At 48.4% G+C, this 24,750-nt stretch overlaps 2 protein-coding genes across 10 annotated transcripts in view; one reads left to right on the top strand and one right to left on the bottom strand.

Moving 5' to 3' along the window:
• Positions 1-8,485: 8,485 nt before the first annotated feature.
• On the bottom strand, positions 8,486-17,582 carry LOC135260490 (DGAT1/2-independent enzyme synthesizing storage lipids-like). Of its 5 annotated transcripts, none has more exons than XM_064345744.1 (5): positions 17,071-17,446; positions 16,169-16,565; positions 15,326-15,493; positions 13,767-13,960; positions 8,486-12,276 (listed from the first exon to the last, which is right to left on the bottom strand). In XM_064345744.1, exons 2-5 carry the CDS (start codon positions 16,485-16,487, stop codon positions 12,172-12,174), a joined length of 786 nt encoding a protein of 261 aa, XP_064201814.1. In that variant the 5' UTR covers positions 16,488-16,565; positions 17,071-17,446; the 3' UTR covers positions 8,486-12,171. The 5 variants fall into 5 exon arrangements, with proteins under 5 accessions (XP_064201814.1, XP_064201811.1, XP_064201810.1 ...); XM_064345741.1 differs by lacking the exons at positions 8,486-12,276; positions 17,071-17,446 and adding exons at positions 12,926-13,509; positions 17,453-17,582; XM_064345740.1 differs by lacking the exon at positions 8,486-12,276 and adding an exon at positions 12,926-13,509.
• Positions 17,583-17,735: 153 nt separating this feature from the next.
• The window catches only part of tgs1 (trimethylguanosine synthase 1), an 11,290-nt gene continuing 4,275 nt past the window's right edge, over positions 17,736-24,750 (top strand). The window contains exons 1-9 of one of the 5 annotated variants that reach the window (XM_064345739.1): positions 17,736-17,871; positions 18,122-18,195; positions 18,690-18,841; positions 19,450-20,323; positions 20,557-20,686; positions 22,093-22,275; positions 22,811-22,937; positions 23,272-23,620; positions 23,910-24,071. In XM_064345739.1, the coding sequence (XP_064201809.1) occupies positions 17,762-17,871; positions 18,122-18,195; positions 18,690-18,841; positions 19,450-20,323; positions 20,557-20,686; positions 22,093-22,275; positions 22,811-22,937; positions 23,272-23,620; positions 23,910-24,071 (2,161 nt within the window). In that variant the 5' untranslated portion in view covers positions 17,736-17,761. Of the gene's footprint in view, positions 17,872-18,121; positions 18,202-18,689; positions 18,842-19,449; positions 20,324-20,556; positions 20,694-22,092; positions 22,276-22,810; positions 22,938-23,271; positions 23,621-23,909; positions 24,072-24,750 lie in introns of all 5 variants that reach the window. The other 4 variants (XM_064345738.1, XM_064345737.1, XM_064345735.1 and 1 more) reach the window with 4 other exon arrangements.

The following is a 24,750-nucleotide window of genomic DNA, read 5'->3' as shown; positions in this document are numbered from 1 at the left end:
ACACACGCACATGCACACATGCGCACACACACACACGCACACATGCGCACATACGCACATGCACACGCATGCACACTCACACACGCACACATGCACACATGCGCACACACACACACGCACATGCACTTGCACACATGCACATGCGCACACTCACACACAGACATGCACACGCACACATACGCACACTCACACACGCACATGCACACACACACGCACACAGACACACACATGCAAACACACGTACACTCTCACTCACGCGCACATACACACACAGACACACGCACACACGCATACACACGCTCCTAAACATGTGGAAGTACAATAACAAACGAATGGGAAAATGCTCCAATTTCTGCTACCCAAAAAGAGGAACCAATAGGTGAAGGCCACACCTTATGATGTCACAAAGGCCACGGAATTCTGCCCTCCCAGTCTGACAAAGCTGTCCTTGTGCCAAAAGGTCCAATCATGGGCCCATATAGCTCCTATGATGTGGGTCGCTGCTAAGCACAGAACAAACACAGCGATCAATTCTCATTTACTTGAATTTAAATACATGTAAACTATTTATTGTATATACAAAAATATACAATTGCAGACAGGTGGTCGCTGTGCTAGAGGAGGTGCCATATGGGTGTTTCTACTGGATGGGGGTGGTGTGGGGCTGGGGGCTGTCCTCATTACAATATTTCACCTGGAAGAGCCAATCAGTTGCAGCCATTTCTCCTGGCACCTTTGCTAAGAGGCTACGGAATCTCCGTGGAGCTGCAGTCTGAAGGAACGCACGCCAAGATCTGATTGGACAGGAAACAGGAACAGGAGGAGGAGCCCAGACAGCACAAGCCAATCAGAGCACACCGACACAGGAAGTGAAGCTGTTTTGCCAAACTCAGATTGTGGCGCGTCTTTGGGCCGAAAGGACCCCAGTTGCGAGGGGTAAAAGATGCAGCATTCCTCCTTAGACGCTTTGTGATGATGTATGCGTTTTGTGCAAGAGGTTCATGGGTAGTGCGTTAAATCTGCAGTACCCAATGGCTTTGCGATTGATGTCTCAGCTGTCAGTCAGAAAAGTGAGCATGTGATGTCATGTATTCAGAGGTCATGTGTGAGGCTCATGACGTCAGGGAGCCCAAACTGCAGTCCTGGTGCGCCGCAGTGTTAGCGGGTTTCCCTGGTTTTCTGGAGCCAGTTGGAAGCAAGGCGTGCGGACTCTCTAGCCAATCAGTGGCTCGATTGGAGCCCTTGAGTGCTTAAGGGCTTTGTAGCACGACAGGCTTTGCACCTCTCCAGGATTTGATTTGCCCCCCCCCCCCCCGCTTTACTGCATTATGAACCCCGACGAGGTTGACAGTCGCAATGAGAGATAAATCAGCCCAAAGTTCTGGGGATGTGCTTCACTTATAATCTCGAGTCAATCAGGAAACCAGCCTCGCAGTCATGTAGCCTCCCTGTCCAAACGCCCTGGAGATGATGGAGCATCTAGACCACAGAGCACTGAGAGAGTGGTGCATACAAATTTCCCTCCATCAACAAGGGAGGAAAATTTACTCTACCAGAGTAAAATGCACTCTCTCAGAGTTGATTTAACGCTACACATTTTACTGTGGTTACAAAAAAAAAAAACAGCAAAATGACTCCCAAATAAATGTACGTATAGACTACAGTCAAAGCGATGGAGGTGAGTGTTGCTCTGCAGGTGAGACAGAGGTAGAAGAATTACAAATTTGAGCGACCCGTGTTACATACAAAATGCACACGTGTTAGACACGCGGCTAATACACGCGTGGTTGAAATACGTTCCTGTCTCAGTCTAAGGATTTACAGCTCTTGGCTCTCTGGTTCCTTCTCTAGTTTAACCAGCCTAAAACACAATAACAAGTTTAAACCAAACACCCCCCCCCCATCCCCCAGCCTCTTCACTAAATTTCACCACTGCCACTAGTGCTGACTGTCACCTGCGTGGTTTCTCTTCTCTTCGACTTGTTTTCATATAAAATAGTGCATGACTTGTCTTATGTAGCTGCTCTCAGATATTTTGAATATAACTGAATTTTTTCCTTTGTTTCTGGCCCTCAGATGAACAGAGAATAAGCCAATCCTGTTCAGTAGCATTCCCCACCGAGTCCTTTGGCTCGCTCACCGTTGAAAGGTGTAGTAACAGCACATGACAAAAATGGATTTCAAGCCTTAGGTATTGTAGCTGACACGTCACAGTATCATCGGTTAAAAGTGTTGTAGTTTAATCAGCATCTGTGCACAGAGTTGAAATTCCACTTTTGTCATATTTATTAAATTGAAGCACAAAATCTAAATTTAAAAAGTACAATTGACCTACCACTTCATTTTAAACTTTATGAAAAGCACACATCTTGATTTATTGACTAAAGACCAAGGCCTTTTTTACGATACAGAATAATCTCTATTCACAGTTACAACCCTCACCATTCCTGCTACAGCCAAACTTTGCTAATTATTTGATTTCTCTGTGAAAACTTTTTTGGCGGATTGTGTTTAGTTTTGAGTGAGGCTGTAGGACACCGGCTGCACCCTGTGAAACAGAATGAGGCAGTGTGATTGGCTACAGTTTGTGATGGATGATGAATGAGGCGTTGTGATTGGCTGTATTCTGTAATGGATAATGAATGAGGCGATGTGATTGGCTGTATTCTGTAATGGATAATGAATGAGGCGATGTGATTGGCTGTTCTCTGTGATGGCTGATTAATGACTGGTGAGCAAAGCAGAATGAGGCAATGTGATTGGCTGTACTGTGATTGGTGCCAGATAAGGCGATGTGATTGGCCGTGCTCTGTGTTGAATGATGAATGAGGCGCTGTGACTGACTGTGCTCCGTGTTGAATGAATGAATGAATGAATGACTGGCGGCTCTCTGTGATTGGTGCAGGTTGTGTGAATGGCCGTGTTGAGGCTGCTCTCTGTGTTTCTCAGAACGGCAGTCTCTCCGGCCTGTGCTCTCTTTGATGGCTATCGCCTCCATTAGAGGAGCAGAGTGGGGCCAGACGGTTATGAGGCAAAGCTAATCAATATGAAGAAACCACATTCATTTTTATTGCCGTCCCGCTGCCAAACGGCTGGCTGAGACGTATTAATGCAGTTTCTGAATGAGAATGTGGCCTTGAGTGGATCCGCGGGGCCGCGTCTCCAGGAAGCTGTCTCCACTGCTGTGCTTTGTTTGACTGTAAACCAACACTGTTTTCAGGAAGAACTCATTTAACACAGTGTCTGTCTCTCCCAGAACAAGGACTGATGATGACAGTTATTAGTGAGCCGTTCCTGCTAATGACTCACACCTGCACAAATCTCCAGCTAACAACTAACAGCATCTCTGGCTAACTGATCACATCTCTCGCTAATCGTTTACATCTCTGGCTAACTTATCACATCTCTCACTAATCACTACATCTCTGGCTAACCGTAAACATCTCTCGCTAACAGTTCACATCTCTGGCTAACCGTAAACACCTCAAGCTAACAGTTCACATCTCTGGCTAACCGTAAACACCTCTAGCTAACAGTTCACATCTCTGGCTAACCGTAAACACCTCTAGCTAACAGTTCACATCTCTGGCTAACCGTAAACACCTCTCGCTAACAGTTCACATCTCTGGCTAACCGTAAACACCTCTCGCTAACAGTTCACATCTCTGGCTAACTGTAACCACCTCTCACTAATCACTGACATCTCTGGCTAACTGATCACATCTCTCACTAATCACTACATCTCTGGCCAACCGTAAACATCTCTCGCTAACAGTTCACATCTCTGGCTAACCGTAAACACCTCAAGCTAACATTTCACATCTCTGGCTAACCGTAAACACCTCTAGCTAACAGTTCACATCTCTGGCTAACCGTAAACACCTCTAGCTAACAGTTCACATTTCTGGCTAACCGTAAACACGTCTCGCTAACAGTTCACATCTCTGGCTAACCGTAAACACCTCTCGCTAACAGTTCACATCTCTGGCTAACTGTAACCATCTCTCACTAATCACTGACATCTCTGGCTGACTGTAAACATCTTTCACTAATCGCTCACATCTCTGACTAACTGTAAACATCTCTAGCTAACAGTTCACATCTCTGGCTAACCGTAAACACCTCTAGCTAACAGTTCACATCTCTGGCTAACCGTAAACACCTCTAGCTAACAGTTCACATCTCTGGCTAACCGTAAACACCTCTCGCTAACAGTTCACATCTCTGGCTAACCGTAAACACCTCTCGCTAACAGTTCACATCTCTGGCTAACTGTAACCATCTCTCACTAATCACTGACATCTCTGGCTGACTGTAAACATCTTTCACTAATCGCTCACATCTCTGACTAACTGTAAACATCTCTTGCTAATCACTACACCTCTTGCTAATCGTAAACATCTCTCACTAATCTCTTACATTTCTGGCTAACTATATACATTTTGCTCTAATCGCTACATCTCTGGCTAACCGTAAACATCTCTTACTAACAGCTCACATCTCTGGCTAACCGTAAACATCTCTCACTAACAGCTCACATCTGTCACTAATGGCTCACAACTCTGGCTAACCAATCAGATATCAATCTAATGGCTGACACGTCTGGCTAACCAATTAGGTCTCATTGCGCAGAGAGGCAGCCTGCTCACACTGTAGTGGATTTTGAGGCTTATGTAAGAATAATGTTTCCAGACCATTAAAAAAGGAAAAGAACCACTCCATGGTGGTCCTGAGGGTTCTCTATAACGTAGAGGAGGGTGTTGGATGGGGGCATTTTGGTCCAGGTCCCATCACTGGGGGGGTTAACACAGATCACAACACACCTCAGAACACTAATCCCCCAAATGCCCCAAATCTAAACTAGATGTTAATTAGCCAGATCCAAAACCCTATGACCCCCAGACCCTATAACCTCACGACCCGCCCAGATACCCCCCCCCCACTCGGTGGCCCCAAGCATGGCGGTGCATTGGAACCCAGGATTAGGATTTGTGATTTGATATCTGTGTGTGTGAGCGTGCTGGAGAAGTGGTCACACTCTATGGTGGCCTGTTTGACCGGAATAATTATAGAAATGTTTCTGTGGCTCTGCATCGTGTTATTCAACCTCACAATCACCTCCTCCCCACCTCAGTCACCTCCTCCCCGCCTCTCAGTCACCTCCTCCCAACCTCACACAGAGGCCTGCTCTTTAGAGGCCCTCTCACACAGAGTCCTGCTCTTTAGAGGCCCTCTCACACAGAGGCCTGCTCTTTAGAGGCCCTCTCACACAGAGACCTGCTCTTTAGAGGCCCTCTCACACAGAGACCTGCTCTTTAGAGGCCCTCTCACACAGAGTCTCTTTAGAGGCCCTCTCACAAAGAGTCCTGCTCTTTAGAGGCCCTCTCACACAGAGACCTGCTCTTTAGAGTCCCTCTCAAACAGAGTCTCTTTAGAGGCCCTCTCACACAGAGTCCTGCTCTTTAGAGGCCCTCTCACACAGAGTCTCTTTAGAGGCCCTCTCACAAAGAGTCCTGCTCTTTAGAGGCCCTCTCACACAGAGCTGCTTAGAGGCCCTCACCGTCTCTTTAGAGGCCCTCTCACACAGAGGCCTCTTTAGAGGCCCTCTCACACAGAGTCCTGCTCTTTAGAGGCCCTCTCACACAGAGTCCTGCTCTTTAGAGGCCCTCTCACACAGAGTCCTGCTCTTTAGAGCTGCCCTCTCACACAGAGTCCTGCTCTTTAGAGGCCCTCTCACACAGAGTCTCTTAGAGGCCCCTCACACAGAGTCTGCTCTTTAGAGGCCCTCTCACACAGAGTCCTGCTCTTTAGAGGCCCTCTCACACAGAGTCTCTTTAGAGGCCCTCTCACACAGAGTCCTGCTCTTTAGAGGCCCTCTCACACAGAGTCCTGCTCTTTAGAGGCCCTCTCACACAGAGTCCTGCTCTTTAGAGGCCCTCTCACACAGAGTCCTGCTCTTTAGAGGCCCTCTCACACAGAGACCTGCTCTTTAGAGGCCCTCTCACACAGAGTCTCTTTAGAGGCCCTCTCACACAGAGTCCTGCTCTTTAGAGGCCCTCTCACACAGAGTCTCTTTAGAGGCCCTCTCACACAGAGCCCTGCTCTTTAGAGGCCCTCTCACACAGAGGCCTGCTCATTAGAGGCCCTCTCACACAGAGACCTGCTCTTTAGATGCCCTCTCACACAGAGTCCTGCTCTTTAGAGGCCCTCTCACACAGAGTCTCTTTAGAGGCCCTCTCACACAGAGTCCTGCTCTTTAGAGGCCCTCTCACACAGAGACCTGCTCTTTAGAGGCCCTCTCACACAGAGACCTGCTCTTTAGAGGCCCTCTCACACATACTCTCTTTAGAGGCCCTCTCACACAGAGTCTCTTTAGAGGCCCTCTCACACAGAGTCCTGCTCTTTAGAGGCCCTCTCACACAGAGTCCTGCTCTTTAGAGGCCCTCTCACACAGAGACCTGCTCTTTAGAGGCCCTCTCACACAGGCGTCTCCTTCCTTCCTGTTTGCCCAGCTCGGTTCTTCACCGGCGGGATAGCGGTAACAGCAGACCGACGATGCGCGATGGCGGGGGAGTGTCAGCTGACTTCGCTCCGCTAACTGCGGCACGAAACTGAATTAAAAATAGCAGATCTGTAATTGACAACAAAACGATCTCTTATTTTTGGGAGTGGATGGGGAACAGTCTGGCCCTGCAGTCACATGACAAGCTGCTTCTGTCACTTCCATTTCTGCCTTAAAAAAAATTAATCTCGCAATTTTTTTTTCCTGCCTCATAATTATTTTCTGCATGTGTGTGTGTATGTGTGTGAGAGTATGAGTGTGTGCGCATACGTGTGCGTGTGAGTGAGTGTGTGCATGTATGAGTTTGTGTGTGTGCGTAGGTGAGTATGTGTGTGTGCACGCATGTGAATCAGTGTAAGAGAGAGAAAGTACCCAATGATGTGTCTGTGCAGAGTGTGGTTTTGCTGTTTTCCAGTAGGAATGGAACCCCCAGAACAATATAAAAACTTGAGTTTTGAGGAAATGCTCCTGAGCACCTTCCTCTCAGACAGCGGAACATCGCAGGCCTGTTAGGGATCGTGTGTGAAACAGTTTCCTGTTATACTGCTTAGCTGACCAGACCAGCGGTTAGCAGGTGTGTGTGTGTGTGTGTGTGTGTGTGCGCGGGTGTGTGGGTGGGTGTGTGTGTGTGTGTGTGTGTGGGTGGATGGGTGTGTGTGTGTACGTGTGTGTGCGTGTGTGTGGGTGGGTGTGTGTGTGCGTGCGTGTGTGTGTGTGTGTGTGTGTGTATGTGTGCGTGTGTGTGTGTGTGCGTGTGTGTGTGTGTGTGCGGGTGTGTGTGTGTGTGTGTGCGTGTGTGTGTGTGGGTGTGTGCGTGCGTGCGTGTGTGTGTGTGTATGTGTGATAGGAGATTCGGGTGAAGGGGGTGTTGCCACAGACTGACCTTACAATACATCGTCTTCTTGCAGTTAGTCATGAGCAGAAAGCGTCCTGTTGCAGACGTAATCTCACAGTTCTACAGAACCGCGTGGTTTTGGACTCAAGCCAACGATGATCGAGCTTAAGGAGGGAAGAGAACACGGCAGGGTGGGCTGGGGGTCAGTCTGCTCAGCGGGCGGGGGGGTGGGGGGAAGAAACAAGAGTTCCCTAATTTATCAGATATTTGTATGAATACTAAACCAGCAAAGGTATGGACAAGCCCCGCCCACACCTACTCCTGAACCGCCACCACCGCCACCGCAGTAAGAAAAACCGTAAAGTACTGGCTGTCCGATATGACTCAGTGTGCAAACACATATTGTACAAATGTGCTCTCTGACTTCATTTGCAGTGAACAATGACGATGGAACCGGAGGACAACGAAAGACGATGTTTTATCTGTACATAAATGTATGCAAATGACCGTGTTTAAACAACATTCCTACGTTGAGTCCTGATAGTGAAGGATGTGGATGTGTCTTTGAATAGAGGTCAGTGCCAGAAGATGGCAGCTACACATGCTATAGTGCTGAATAATCTAGTGTGGTGTATGTGATGTATAAAAAGATTTAAAAAATAATTAGCAAAAAAAGAACAAAAAAAATCCTGTTTATTTTTTGGTCTTTTGAGTGAGTTGCATTGTGTGACAGAAGTTTGAAGTGCTTAAAAAAACACTTAATTGGGTACTTGATTTTATTGTAAATATTAAGCGTGAAACTACAGAATCTTACAATTTTGTATATATTGGGAGTTTTGTAAATTTTTATTTGATTTTATTGCAACACAAGGTACCAAATTAATTTAATAAAGTACACTGTGGTCATTTTATCCGCCTGTTCTCTTTATTTCCTATATTTGAACAATAACTGTGCCGTCTCCTCAGTAAGACTAGTGCTATAATAATAGTAATAATAATAATAATAATAATAATAATGTTCACCTATGATTGGTGCTTGGGATCGATGAGAACCATTGCTATTCACAGAAGCGAGACTACCAAAATAATTACCGCAAAACATTCTTTATTTTGCAACATGATTTGATCAAAAATTAATTAACACTTATTGCAGATCCTGAAAGACAAATGGGTAACAACTTAACAACTGGTCACCTCAGAGAACAAGGCACACATATTTTGAACAGATTGTTATGAAACATAATTTTTTATTTTTTTTTAAGAAAGTAATGCAAAATTTATTTGGTATATGCTGACACCATTTTGCGTGCATGGTAATTGAGGTTAACATGCAAACATATTACCTCAGAAAGGAAGATGGAAGGCCCGCTCCTCACTGAACTTTCACTCTTTCATACGATTTTAACAGGTTTCTGTACCCACAGTCATGCGCTAACTGGCTGAAGTGGACGGATGGACACACACGCGTGAGCGATGTTAAAACACACACACACAAACATACATACACACACACACACACACACACACACATAAGGTTATGACACACAGGCGCGTGCATGGTTATGACACACACGCACGTTTATCACACACACACACACACACACACACACACACACACACACGTGCGCGCGCGGTAATGTCCGCCAGGCCTGACTCTGTTCCCCAGTCATGGGCCTGGTTTCCCCAGCCAGGCAGGTTGAGCTCGCCCTTGCTAGCTGTGTTTGAGCCCAAAACGCTGCGCCTCGTGCCTGCTGCCCACCTCCCTGCCCACCGTCAGGCCTCAGTGGTGCCAGCCTCACTAAATCACCCGCCACACAATGCCTGCTTGGGACTAACCCCAGACGCCCCAATCAAACATGGCTGCCAACATCCATAACGCGATAGCAAGCCACCAGTGATTACCCCTACCCCTCCTCCTGCCCTGTCATAATGAGGACCAAGGGGGTTAGTAGGGGCAGTAGCACAGGCTTCAGACAGTGAGAGGGTGCGGCTGAAGCACAGCTGAAGCATTGCTGAAGCCCAGAAGCTGTTGTGGAGAAGCAGGAAGCGCTGGCGCACGCTAGCTCACTAGCGTACGCTAGCTCACCCGCCATTAGCACAGCTGTAGGAAACGCAGTCATTGTTTGGAGGAGCAGGTGTTTCCCACGATTAAAGAACTGAGCAGAGACCGGCGGGAGGCCACCGCTGCTCTTGCCTTTTCGCCCTCTACGGGCCAGTGGAGGTACTGCCGCTGCTCTGGTGAAGCTGCTCACTCTGAACAATGGTTTAGTGTGCTAATATGGAATCATTTTTCACAGAAGGTTTAAAATATCTTTGTGAATTTTGGTCTTGTAGAAGCATAAAACATGTAGGCTAAATTTGGGATGTTCTAATAAGAATCACACTTAGGAAATTTACATAAGTAATAAACATCAGATTTAAAGACCAACTGTAACCACTATAAAACAACCTTTATATAAAAGTGCATAACTGATTTTTCCCTCACATCTACAGCAGCCCACAATTACAATATTGAGTCATCATTTAATCTCTTTTGACATCAAAAAATATGGTCCCTGAATTTTTCAGAATTTTTAAGAATTGCGCCCTATTTTTCTCTTTTAACGATAGGCAATTCACCTAAATTCAACAAGACGAAACTAAGACAGAAAATGAGAAATACGAGAGGAAGTGAGTCAAAGCCAGAGACAATGATCTTTTGTCCCGTAGGGAGGAAGTCCCCGTCTGAAAACTCATACTGACAAGGAAGCGCTGATGAATAATCGGACACTGCAGAAATTTTAGGTCAATATGAATGACAAGGAGAGGTTACAGTATGCATTTGAGCCAAAATGGAGGCATTAGAACATGTTACAATATGCATCTGAGCCAACATGGAGGCATTAAAATAGGTAACAGTATGCATCTGAGCCAACATGGAGGCATTAGTACAGGTTACAATATCCATTGGAGCCAAAATGGAGGCATTAACAGGTTACAGTATGCATCTGAGCCAACATGGAGGCATTAGAACAGGTAACAGTATACACCTGGGCCAACATGGACACATTAGGATGCATCTCTGCCTCTGTCATTGCTGTAGCTATTTAAAGGAAAGGTCAGATGGGAAAGTAATATCGGCAATGAGATGGTTTAACAGAGTTCTCTGTTTAGTATGAACTACTGCATTTTAGAACATTTGCTAGCAGCTATTGAGGTCTCCAGAATCCAATGCGTCGAGTCTTGAGTCTAGAGTTAAAGATCAGATGGATCCCCACAACCAACTCATAATGCTTAATGAAGAGGTTGTTTAATTTGCTAACCGCTGTTCTGATGCCAGGTCCTGTAATCCATAAGAGAAGCTTGCCCCTCTCATCTGCGCTGCGGTCCCCGCTTGGGGCTTTTGAGAAGGGAGATCAGGTCCGTCCTTCTACCCACGACTCAGAGAAACAGGGCCCGTTTCTCATCTAAACCGAAAGCTCACACCTCCCATTAAAACACACCTCTCGCTTTCTTCACCAGCTCAGAAACACGGAAAGATCGCCAAAACCTGCTGCGTGCAACGGACACATTTTTAAAAATAAAGGAACAGTTCTCTCAACGTTATCAAGTAAATCCCCACAAGACGACTCATACAGAAGGTGTTTCGAACTGCAGAGCAAATATAATTAATTTTTAATTTATGAAATCTGGTGTTTAAAATCAAGTAAACATACAATAATTAATACAATAAAATAATAAATTATCTCGCATTTGATGATTGTCCTGCAAATACGCATTTTCTTTTTCCCATTTTGATCCTTTAATCGTGTATCAGTTATGGCTGCATAAGTTACCATCTACACCTGAGGGATCTGACAGAGCTAAAACAGAGGGGCCATTGTGTACAGGACAGAGCCTGTATAAACCGACTTTGCTCTTTACCAGAGCTACAGTAAATACTCCTGAGCACAGCTATCTACGGTTCACATGATCGCTCCGGAAAGAGGACAGGAGAATCAGTCAGATAATCTGTGCTGAACACACACACACACACACACACACACACACAGTATACTGATCTGTAGCAGTATGACCCATTACAGGTTATACAGGAGTACTGTGGGAAAGCATCCCCACAGCAGGACTGTCTGTCTGTCTGTCTGTCTGTCTCCCTATCTATCTTTCTGTCTGTCTGTCTGCCTGTCTGCCTGCCTGCCTGCCTGCCTATCTGTCTGTCTACTGTCTGTCTGTCTGTCTGTTGTAAACTGTGAATAGAAGCACCATCCCTCCCCTGTGTGCAGCTAACATACCTCTTAATGTCAGAGGACCCCAAAACACCCCTCTCTGTGGGCTCTCCCGTATAGCAGCGGGGTTCCCTGTTCTATGCTGGGTTCTCTCAGGTTCTCTTTGCTGTAGCGGGCTCTTTAGTGCTATACTGTGCGTTCCTCTGAACTGAAGAAGGTTCTCCTGTACTATACTGCTGGTTCCCACATGCTGCACAGACACCTCTGAGTCTGTACTACACTGTGGGTTCTCCTATACTGTAGAGGGTTCTTGTGTGATATACCATGGGTTCCTCTGTTCTATACCGGATTCTACCGTGCTGTGGGTTCCTCTATGTTGGGGAAGGTTCTACTGTGCTGTGGGTTCCTCTGTGCTGAAGAAGGTTCTACTGTGCTGTGGGTTCCTCTGTGCTGAGGAAGGTTCTACTGTGCTGTGGGTTCCTCTATGCTGAGGAAGGTTCTACTGTGCTGTGGGGTCCTCTGTGCTGTACCGGGTTCCTCTGTACTATGTTGCGGTCTCCTCCGTGTCCTTACGGTTCTTTGTGTTTGGTGTAGATCCGCTCCAGGAGCGCCCGAAAAACGTTTCCCGGGATCTTCTGGTGCCGATCAATCAGAGACTGCACTGCCTGCTGGGCCTGGAACACAGTCGGACAGCGTGTCACTTCCTGCTCCACACGTGGCATGTCACTTCCTGCTCCGCCTGCCCCCACAGAAAGAGAATATACTGCCATGCACTGTAAATATGTGGACTTTGCCATGATAAATATTGAGAAATAATGGGAAAATGAACGATAAATATACTTCACAGGAGCATATTGAAAGTGCAATACTTGAAAGCAGCCATAATTTGTGCACTTGTCCCGACATTGTTAAGTTTTCAGCATCTCATTTGAATTTTATTTGGATACTGTGGTGGATATTCCACTTTTAAGAGCCAGGCTGAACAGCAGCCACAGTGAAAAAGAACAGAATGAAAAAGCAGACGAGTGTGAGTGGGAGAAGAGCACAAAGAGCAGAGGAGTGGAGGGCAGGTGGGGGCGGTACCTGGTCAGCCAGCTCAGCGCGGGACGTTGGTCAGCACGGATGGGTCGCCAGTAGCGAACTGACGGGAACAGCCCACCGACACATCAGCACACGTCCCACGCCGTAAACGCATCGACTCTACCATCAACGCATCACTCCCACGCATAGATCATCTCATCCCATCATCATCAGCATCACTCCCAACGCCATAATCATCAGCATCATCATACTCATCCTCATCAGCATCATCATCATCAGCATCATCATAATCATCCTCATCAGCATCACTCCCAACGCCATAATCATCCTCATCCTCATCATCATCAGCATCACTCCCAACGCCATAATCATCAGCATCATCATACTCATCCTCATCAGCATCATCAGCATCAGCATCATCATACTCATCCTCATCATCAGCATCATCAGCATCACTCCCAACGCCATAATCATCATCATCATCATCATCATCATCAATATCAGAATCTTTATCATCAGTACCATCATCATCCTCATTCCCTCCACCATAATCATCATCATTAATATCATCACCATTATCGTTACCATCGTCGTCTCACCAACCATGATCATTATTAATATCATCATCATCATCATCATCATCATCATCATCATTGTTCCTACAGCAGACACAGAGGATGCAGGTGTGTAATCTATGGGTAGTGGATTAGGGTTAGCCAATCACCGCCTTCACCCCAGTCATCCTGTGTGTCTGCTGGGGATATGAAAGAACAGAAACCCCAAATAATAATATTTTAGCTCTTACTCAAATTCCCGAGCGATCTGAATCCTTCTCTGACATTCTGAGTGAACATTGGAATGATGGGCTGTGGGGGGGGGGGGGGTGGGATGAGAAAGAGGGAAGGGTTAGTGCTGCTGTCGTCACGGGAAACAAAAAGAAATATCAAAATTAGTCAAACGGAATAAAAACATTCTGCTGATACTTTTAGCGGAGAAGTACTCTTGGGGTCCCCCACACCCCCCTCACCTTGATCCCCAGCACGCCCTCACCCCCTGCCCCCCCTCACCCCCCCCCTCTCACCGCTCTGGTGTCGATGCCCCCCCCCCCCCCCCCCCGGCTCACCGCTCGGGCGTCGATGGCCACCTGGGCGAAGCCGTGGCGGCGGCCCCACAGCAGGGGGTACGTCTCGTCGCTGAAGAGCGCCTCCCTCACCCCCCCCGGGGAGATGCCCAGGAGGTGCCCGCTCCTCAGCGCCCGCACGCACTCCTCCCGCGGCCCGTGGAACACGCTGAACACCTCCAGCAGGAGCCGGAACCCTGCCGGGGGGGGGGGGGGGGGGATTGACGGGCAAGGGGCGAGGGGGTGGGATGGGTGCCAGGGGCGAGACGAGGGGTAGTGGGGTGGAGCAGGATTGGGGAGAGGGAGGCAGGACAGGACAGGAGAGGACAGGGAGGATGGTCAGTGTACAAAACCTCCAAGAGCTAGAGACTCCACCTTCATCTAAGAGAACAGACCCCTCGTCATCGTGGGGGGTGCAGAAACACCCGCCCAACACGCCTCCTGTGTTCAGCCTGAGCGGAAAGAGCGGGAAACACAGCCCCAGCGGGAGAGCGAGCGCACGCCAACATCACACCGCCAGAGTCACGCGGCACGACGCACCCAAACACGCACGCTACACACGCAAAACAGCCCTGAGGTTTCAGTACAACACGCACGCTACACACGCAAATCAGCCCTGAGGTTTCAGTACAACACGCACACTACACACGCAAAACAGCCCTGAGGTTTCAGTACAACACGCACGCTACACACGCAAATCAGCCCTGAGGTTTCAGTACAACACGCACACTACACACGCAAAACAGCCCTGAGGTTTCAGTACAACACAAACATCCCCAACACTGCCCCAGCAGAGACGGGCTGGGGGCACATTTTTAGTTTGAGCTGTTCGAGCACCGTGGAAATCAGCTAATCCAGGTCTGCAGTCAAGACCCTTTAATTATGTAAATGACTGGGTTAATTAAATAATTAAGAGCAGAAGATTCCACTCACTGTAGACAGTAGGGAAAATAAAGAGCCCATTGTGAAATAATATAATGTTCGTTTTATGTGACTACAGCGCCTCACTGTGGAGAGAGAGGGGAACGCACACAGACCATGACTGCTCTGTATGGTCTGGGGAACCACGCAACCTCCTTCAGTTCAGTTCAGTTTATCATGCATTTTAACTATGATAGTATCAATGTCAGCACTAAAAAATAGGCTCAGAAATGTATCAATATTAATTTAGTTCTTTACATTACAACCACTTAACAGATGCCCTTTTCAAGAGTAACTGACGAAAGTAGAGAACAGTGAGTGTTAGTCTCAGGACTACAAAAGTATGATTAGACCAAGAAGGCCCATTAATCATCAATAAGTGTAAAGTTAACCGAACAAACTAACAATTAGTATTATAAACAAAAGTAAATGCCACCATACAGCTAACTTGACTGGTACGCTAAGAAAATGATTCAAGAATAAGAGACTATTGGGCTTTTCTTTCAAGAACAGACTCCATAACCATGCAAATATTATTCATCTTTTTCCATCAATGCACCTAAATTTCCTGAGTGCAGTGTGGTTGAAGTAAATTAATCATTTTCAAAATGTCTGCCCACGACCAAGAAAAAAAAGTTTACCTGGAACCTTAAACAGGAAGTGGTCAGCGACAGAGTGGCACATCCTTCCTTTGTGCAGGACCACCTTGGCCAGGAAGTAGTAATAGTCTATGGGAATGGCTCCGTGGTAGTAAACAATGAGGGCCGGCCCTTTATCTGGAATCTTCTCCAGGCCGTGGATCTCGTAGCCTGCAGAGACACAGAGCTTTCAGGCGAGGACCTCCCCACCTCTCCAAAAAATACCAAAAAAACGGACCATTTTCATAAAGCATCGCATAGTGGGACAGCTGGTTCAGGGTTCACATTTCCGCTGCCCACACTGTAAACGTATCAATTATGAGCTAAATGGGATAAACTGATACTGGATGAATGCTTCTACTCTGAGACACATTATGAATATGGGCGCTCAGTGTGAGATGGCTGGCAGGTGGAGTGACAGATAATACAGGCAAACAGAATAGATGCTTGATGGAAATCTGTCAATCAAGATCTGATAACATGCACACATCACACAAGGCACGCAAACTCATCGACATATATACATGTCTATGCGCAAACTGAGGACACAGCCAAACACACGGGTGCGCACGCACATCTGGACCACCAAACACGAAATAGACGTATGCACATAACACACTAACCAAGATCAGGACCAGGGTTGAGGTTAATAAAATTCCAATTCAGCCATTTCAGGAAGAGAATTTAAATAAGAGAAATTAAATTTATTAAATTAAAATAAAAATCCGAACAGGTCGTAAGGGACATTAAAAAAAAACATTTAATCAAGTTAGCTGAATTAAGACCCAAACCTGGCCAAGATTACCCCAACCCCCACCCCACCCCGTTGCGGCTGAAGGGGTTTACCGTGCCAGATGCTCCCGTGCCCGTCCCACAGCGTCGCGAGCGTCTTCCGCGCCCCATCCCAGAGGTTATACGAGTACGCCTCGCGCAGCTCGTTCTTGTGCTTATAGACGTGGAGGAAGAGGATGGACAGGTAGAGGAACAGTACTATGAAGAGTGGAAGGATGAAGACCACGGCCAGCGGGGTGAAAACCCACACCAGGTAGTCCAGGTAGCTGAGGTAGCCTTCCAAATTCTCTAGCCCCACCCACTCCTCCAACAGGGACGAGAGGAAGCCGGTGGATCCCAGCTCGGTCACGCGAGAGTCCAGTCCATCTGACATCTCTCCTCAGTTCGGGCCCACGGCTGCACCCACATCTGCCGTAGGCTACTGTGCACAGCTTCTGCCAAAACGGCAGACCTAGAATTAGCGGAGAGAAGTCTTTAATGGCAACAAGAGCAGGACGCAGTGAGTGCATGATTATAGCGGAGAATATGCTGAGACAAGTAGCAGACCTCACACACGATTTCCCCCAAGGTAGTTCGTGCAAGTAAGCAGTATCGTGATACCTCAAAGACGGCATTAATTGAAGCGTGCACATTCTACGCAATGAAAAGCCAGACTTTTCTTGGGAATCAAGGGTGGGTGGGTAAAATTAATGACAGATACTTGCCACCGCGATCCTGACTTGGACTAAGCGGTTAGAGAATGGATAGATGGACGAACTTTCTAAAGATATAAAAATATAATAATCTGAGTTTTAAATTATCTCACGATTAAAATGTTTTCCTCCAGCATACATGTGAAACGTTGCCACTTCTTATGCACGTCATTTCTGTACAGAAATTCCTATATAATCAGTAACTGGAACAGAACAATGACCCCGCAGAAAGATCATTATCTAGCCATATACGTTTTTGCATACCTGGCAGTTTTGCAAAACAAAGTTGAACAGCTTGCTGGTTACCTTAAGCTAAAGCTAAAGTTAAAGCTAAACGAGTTATATAAAATAACTGTCTTCGCAAATAACCAACCAACGAACAGTAGGCTAACTCAGCGACAAAGAAGTGACTATCTATTCTCAGGCAACTACCGAACGATAACCAGATAAATACAAACGTTAACCCAATCCAGGACAAAACGACAGCCAGCTACTTTTCCACAAAAGCTAGCGACCTATTTAGCTACCGACTAGGCGTCGTTTATATTGAACGATCCCGCTAGCTAACTGCCATAAAGTACACATAGCAAACTCAGAGCAATCGCGGATCAGAAACGTCATTCGGTAATATAGTTGGTTAACTCACCCCTCCCGGGCTTCTCTGGTCCCGAATAAGTTTTTATTTTTTTGGCGATTTCGGTTCCGGTTGACATGTCACGTGATACAAACAGGAAGCCGGCCCATGATTTTGAGCTTCCTTGAGCGACACGTGAGAGAGATGAGTGGGTCGAAAGCCAGCGGCTACAGCCAATAATATTTACCGCATTTTAACCTAAACCAGAATGTTATGGCAGGTTTGCACATGGACCGGCTCCGGAGATTAAAAGGAAAGTGAAGCTCCTTAACACGCGCAGTAGAGAATCTGAAGTACCCGCACCGACGGGGAAAAGCAGAGATGGGGGGTAATCACAAGATTTCCAGTGTGATTGCTGAAATATTTTTCAGCCCCAGGGGTGCTGACGAAGATGAGACGATTCATTGCTTGTGCTCGAGAGCCTATGCGCAGTAAGTAGAAGTGTGCTCTTTGCACAAGTGTGTTCAGCTTTGACGACTAGTAGCTAGTTTGCTTTCTTGGTAACAGCGGCAGTGGACATGAGCCTGGCAGTACGTGGGCCTACACTTACAATGATGCATGCCAAAGCACACGTTACTGTTACTGGTTTCAGATCATGTAGCCTACGCTTAGAGTGGTTGATTTGGATTGGTGATTTCCAACGGTACCAACATTCGCCTTTTCTTTGTTTCCCTCCGGCAGAGATAGAGAATGGTACCGCTGGGGCTGGAAGACGCGCTTTGTGAACACTGAGCCCGGAGAGGATGATTTGGAAGGTAGTCGTTTCCTATTTTAACTGTCCGCCTGGCTGTGAATATGCTACGCGTTGCATTTGTCTGCGATGTATGTTCTTGTACGCACGCGTTGTAATGCTTCAATGTGCGCGCTAGAATTCATCAGATAAGAGGCATGAAATTAAGATTGACTCGCGCAGTAGTCTGATCGGTATTGGTGATGTGTATGGTTGCTGTACTCATTGTTAAAACCAGTTCACACTGTAAAGGCAGTGGACACAGTTCCAGTACAGCAGTATCTCACCTGCTGACTGTCATCCTTCACCTGCTGTGCTCATGGTTTCAGGAACTCTTCCGTCTTAAGATCATAAATTCTGAGGTGACTACTCTTAAAAAGTCAACTGTGGGCATTTCTTTTTGAATAGGTGCCTTTTTTACTTTAATTGTTTATGACTGTTTACCACCCTAGCTAGCCATTGGTCTGAAGGGTGCTATGCAAAAGTGAAAATCGATCGAATTGCCATATGTGCTTTCAGAAGGAGAGGAAGATCCAGAGGAGGAGGAGAGGGAGGAGGAAGAGCAGGCTGCTGCAGACAGTAGTGAGGAGTGGGATGAAGAGGCCTCTCTGATGGCCAGCATGGGCCTGCCCCTGGCATTCTGCAGCTCCTCAGCACCTCAGAAACGGCTGGTAGGCCTGTCAATCACTCCAGACTGTCAATCACTCCAAACCAGGGTCTGATCTGTCAATCACACCAGACTCTCAATCACTCAAGACTGTCAATCACACCAGACTGTCTTTACATCAGACTGTCAATCACACCAGACTGTCTTTACACCAGACTGTCAATCACTTCAGACTATCAATCACACCAGACTGAGGTCTGATGATCTGTCACTCACACCAGACCGGGGTCTGATGCAGGCTTGTGTGGATGCACACACACACACACACACACACAGTAACGGCTTGTGGTGCGGGAGAACCCAGTGAAGCACTGACCTTCAGTCCTGGTCCTGGAGCGCCTCAAGGTCTGCTGGTTTCAGTTGCTATCCAGCGCTGAATGGGTCTGCTAAAGCAGTCAACTCACTTCTCCTGGTTTCTTGGGTCTGAACTGGTTGCTGACATTAAGGCAGAAACAAAATCCAGCAGACCCTGCTGCCCACCAGGACCAGGAATGAAGATCACTCCACTGATGGGTAGAACTACAGTGATGTGTCAATCATTGACTCGGTTGAACCAATCAGAATTCACTGTCCTCCACAGAAAATCATTCTCGCTGCTTTTCCTTCCTGCAGGGGAAAACTCACCACAAGCCAAACCGCGTGAGGGGGAGGAAGTGCAGCCCTCACAGGGAGGAGGAGCCTGAGGCTCTGCCCACTGAGGAGTCCCCGTGTGATGGACAGGCTGCTCAGACTGCAGGGGTGGGGCCGGAGGAGGAGCCTGAGGCTTCGCCCACTCTGGAGCCCCCGTGTGATGGACAGGCTGCTCAGACTGCAGGGGTGGGTCTGGAGGAGGAGCCTGAGGCTCCGCCCACTCTGGAGCCCCCGTGTGATGGACAGGCTGCTCAGACTGCAGGGGCGGGGCTGGAGGAGGAGCCTGAGGCTCCGCCCACTCAGGAGTCCTCGTGTGACGGACAGGCCGCTCGGACGGCAGGGGCGGGGCCGGAGGAAGGACACGCCTCCACGTCCTCTCAGGGCTGGGATCTGTATTGGGCCCAGCAGGGGAACTCCCTCCTGTGGCAGGCCTGGCTGGAGACACACCCGCAGGACAGCAGTGACCAGCAGGGGGCGCTGTGGGACAGCCCGGACAGAAAGAGCGAATGGGAGCTGCACTACAGCCAGACATACTACCGCTACTGGGAGGAGTACCAGTACTGGGCGTCTCAGGGCTGGACCGTGGCCGACGCCCACGAAGAGGCGGGGCCAGGGCTGTCGGATACGCCCTCCGGGGACACAGTGGGCTCTGCGATTGGAGGAGGCCCGGGGGCAGAGGAAGAAGCGGCACATCTTATTGGACAGCTGAGCCTGCTGAGTCCGGGGGGAGCTGAGGAGACTGGCGGTCGCCAGGGTGAGGGGCGGGGCGAGGAGCCCTGTTGCCTGGGCGACGAGCCGTGCGATGGCGGGAATCGGAAACGGACGTCCTCCAGCAGAGCGGGCTCTGAGCCAGCCGGTGAGAGGACTCCCCTGTCCCCCATTTTAAAAGAGCGCTCGACTGTCCGCCATTTTAAAAGAGCACCAGGAGGCACATGAATCCTTGAACCCTGATTCTAACCTTAACCTCTTGCTTCACTGGGAAGTGTAACCCAGTACCCAGTACTAACACAGTACTAACCCAGTACCCAGTACTAACCCAGTAATAACCCTCACTATATACTTATGGTGTGTTTCAACCTCTTCCTTCAGAATCCAGCCAAAACTCCAGGAGCTCAGAAAAGAGGCGTGGCCAGCCGGAGAAAGCCTCTTTGAACGGTGAAGATGATGATGGTGATGATGATGGCCCTCCAGACAGACTAGGAGTGAAGATCAAGAGGAGGCATGTTGTTTCGCCCCCACTCACAGAAAACACATTTTTCATACCTTAGCTTCTACTCTAATTTGTTATTTTTTACTCGCTGAAATCAAAAAAACATGTATATTATCCAGTAGGCCAATAACCAAGTATCATTTACAGTTTAACCCACCTGTCCAATAAAAAATCAATTTTTGGCTTGGATTTAATCAAGTGCCCTGTGATAGATTGGTCATCCTATCTAGGGTGTATTCCTACCTCTGGCCTAGTGCATGCTGGGATAGGCTGTGACCCTGCCCAGGATAAGCAGGCATAGATAATGGATGGATGGATGGATGGATGGATTTAAACAAGACTTTGACATAAATCATCAGTGATGTGATGGACTTTCGGACCAGTGCAGTGGCTGGTATTGGGATGGATAGGCAGCAGGATGTCACTTCCTGAAAAAGCTGAACACACAGTGTGTGTGTGTGTGTGTGTGTGTGTGTATGTGTATGTGTATGTGTGTGTGTCTGTGTGTGTGTGCTCCTGCAACACTCCCGTCCACCCATGTGTTCTGTGTTCTCTGTTGTAATTATGGCGAGCGAGGGAGGAATCCAGTGCAGCAGAAGTGCTGTAAATCCCTGTCAGTGATGGACAGGTCACTTCTTCTTTCCCTCATTTATTCAGTATTCAGAATGAAAGAGCTCTGCATTTACGCTGCTCTAATTAAGCTGTAATTAAGCTCTAATTAAGCGCACCTCCTGTACTGTCTGGACTGCTGAATCATTCTGTGGTCATCAAGTGTTTTTGCCTGTCTGCTGTTAAATTAACCTGCTGTGATTTGCAGGCTTACAGCTGTTCTTAACTGGTACTGTCAGATCTGTATGCGCTCAATAGTTTCCATTACTGAAGCGTTTTCAGTAATGCTTTTATTTTCAGTCACGCTCCGGGCTCAAGAATACATGCAGTTATGTGTTTTAACCCAGAAAAAAATCCAGTCCAGTCCGACTAGTTTTCAGCACTTGAACGTTGTGTGTATGCTGTGTGCGGTGCTGTTGGATGTGTGTGTGTGCTGTGTGCGGTGCTGTTGGATGTGTGTGCATGCTGTGTGCGGTGCTGTTGGATGTGTGTGTATGCTTTGTGCGGTGCTGTTGGATGTGTGTGTGTGCTGTGTGCGGTGCTGTTGGATGTGTGTGTGTGCTGTGTGCGGTGCTGTTGGATGTGTGTGTGTGCTGTGTGCGGTGCTGTTGGATGTGTGTGTATGCTGTGTGCGGTGCTGTTGGATGTGTGTGTATGCTTTGTGCGGTGCTGTTGGATGTGTGTGTATGCTGTGTGCGGTGCTGTTGGATGTGTGTGTGTGCTGTGTGCGGTGCTGTTGGATGTGTGTGTGTGCTGTGTGCGGTGCTGTTGGATGCTAACCGTGTGTGGTTTCTCTTTGTGTGCAGTCACGAGCTGGATGAGGAGGAGAGCCCGCACACGCGTGTGGAGGACAGCACGCACACGCGTGTGGAGGACAGCACGCACACGCGTGTGGAGGACAGCACGCACACGCGTGTGGAGGAGAGCCCACACACGCGTGTGGAGGAGGCCTGGAATCGGCTAGGCCTGAAACATGGACCAAATCCTGTGTGAGTCAGCCTGTTTTAGACGAAACCCCACAGACGCGAGAGCGCCATCTACCGTTCCTGCTCAGAACTGCAGCAGTCTGCAGAGGAATCAGTGTTCTGTTTTGAATGGGGTTGTTTTCAACCTTGTCACAAACAGTTATTTTTTCAAGTTATTGAAAAATGTTTTATTAGTAGTGCATAAGTAGTGAAATATTGTTAAATATTCCAATGAAAATGCGCTAACATTTCCATCTTGTCATTTCCTCCACCATCTTTGGCCATGATTGATGAGTCAGGCTTCCTGAATACCATTACGTGGGTTGGAACTGTCAGTCATGGGCTCGTTTGAACCAATCAGAAGGCTCTTGATCGCCTCAGGAAGAACACTGTGATTGGTTCAAATCGCTGTCGCTCATGGCGTATAGTCACTCCTCCCAATTTTTGGTTTCATTTTTTTTCGGTTCTATGGCAACTCATCCTCACAACTGTCCCACTCAGAGAAATCCCTGAAACGTACTGCTGTCCCGTCCTGATAGGCGCTGTTTCTGCTGTGTAGGTTTGAGAGCACTTTGAAGTTTAAAAGGGGCGGGGCAGACAGGAGCCGAAAGCCGCAGAACAAGCACATCTTCTTCACCGAGGAGAGCGACGCCCCCCAGCCCAAAATGAGCAAGACCCTCCGGCAGGTGAGACCAATCAGGAAACGGCCATTTTCAGACCTGAACATTCTCTGGGGCGGGGCATTGTTCTGGAACATTCCGCCCCTCTCCAGAGTGCAGATGCTCTTTGTGTGAATGCTTATAACGTGCCCGAGTTCTCTCAGCATGAGGCCTGGGGTGTGTTGAGTGTGTGGTGTGTTGTGTGTGTGGTGTGTTGTGTGTGGGGTGTGTTGTGTGTTGTGTGTTGAGTGTGTCGTGTGTGGGGTGTGTTGTGTGTTAGGTGAGCTGTGTGTGTGTTGTGTATGTTGTGTGTGGGCTGTTGTGTTTTTGGGGTTCTCAGTGTAACCCTTGTTGCCCTCAGGTGCAGAGCTTCTTGGCGCGGATTCAGAGCGACGAGGGGGTGCTGGGAGGTTCAAACAGTGTGACGCGTGAGGAAGATGAGGAGGAGGAGGAGGAGAAGAAGAAGGAGAGCGAGGATGAACACGATGAAGACGCGTGTCAGAGGCCTGAGGAAGACCATGAGGAGGGAGAGGAAGAGCGAAGTGGGGAGACGGAAACCTCTGCCACGCCCGCTCAGGCCCCACCCCCCCAGCAGCCCTTCGTGAGGATGGACAGTGACGGTGAGAGCGACAGCGCCCCCAAGAGGGAGCTGCAGGCGCTGGACATCCCAGAATACCTCCTGCCTGACCAACCTGAGGGACAGAGCAAGGGTGAGTATGCAGTGTGTACACTATGAGTATGCAGTGTGAATGTGTAGTGTGTACACTATGAGTATGTAGTGTGAATGTGTAGTGTGTACACTATGAGTACGTAGTGTGAGTACACTATGAGTATGTAGTGTGTACACTCTGGTGTGGGTGCAGTCTGACTGCTGGAGTGTCTGGCCCAATGGTGGTTTTGGCAATTTTGGTGGGTTTTGGCGGGTTTTGCCAGGTTTTGGCGGGTGGGATGGAGTTGTATTCGGGTGGGATGTACTCATGTGCCTGCGTGTGTCTCCAGCAGCTTCCTCCCGTAAGAAGAAGGCCAAGAACAGGAAGAAGAGAAAGAAGAAGGACGCGGAGGTTCCACCCGAGATCGCGGCGGAACCGGACCTGGCCAAGTACTGGGTCCAGCGGTACCGCCTGTTCTCCCGCTTCGACGAGGGCATCAAACTGGACCACGGTGAGAGACCCCGGGACTCGAGCCAACGACCACCCGGTCCAGACTGCTTTCCACCTGCAGTTTTGCATTGAATCACCAGGAGCGCGTTGTGTGCCAGCCCACAATGTTGCTCCAGTCCTGGGGTGTCCAGCTCCAGTCCTGGGGGGGCAAGCCTCTGCCAGTTTTTGTGATTTTCCTTTCAATCAGCAGCCAGTTTAGGCCTTGGAAACAAAGTGAGCAGAATCTTTAGCCAATCAGAGAGCACTTCAGTGCACAGACACATAAATAACCTGCAGACACAGTGACCGCACGGGATTTGGCTCTGAGCTCTAAACAGTTGGCCCCTGCTTGTTTAGAGGCACTGGCCCCCGTTTAATGGGCTTCCCAGCATGCCTGGCGTGCCAGCGTACACAATCGGCCAATCAGACGCCCCGGTAACAGCACTCTGCTCCCGGGCGTTCAGTGCAGTGCGGGTCACTTCCTTCCCGTTTGAAACAGTCGCTCAGACCGATACTCAAGGGCTGACTCCGTTCCAGGATTTTGTGCCAACTCCTGCTCTTAGTTATTTATTTGGCTCAATCGTTTACTCTGTGTAATGGTGCTAAGCTGCGAGCGGTGTGTGTCCTTGGGGAAAAGCCGTACCGCCCCGTCTGCAGCAGCCTGAGCCACAGCTGGCCACACCAGCTCCCCGGCTCCTTAG

The sequence above is a fragment of the Anguilla rostrata genome, chromosome 8 (assembly GCF_018555375.3).
Source record: "Anguilla rostrata isolate EN2019 chromosome 8, ASM1855537v3, whole genome shotgun sequence".
In the NCBI taxonomy this organism is placed as follows: Eukaryota; Metazoa; Chordata; class Actinopteri; order Anguilliformes; family Anguillidae; genus Anguilla; species Anguilla rostrata.
This window is presented reverse-complemented; position numbering and strand designations above follow the sequence as displayed.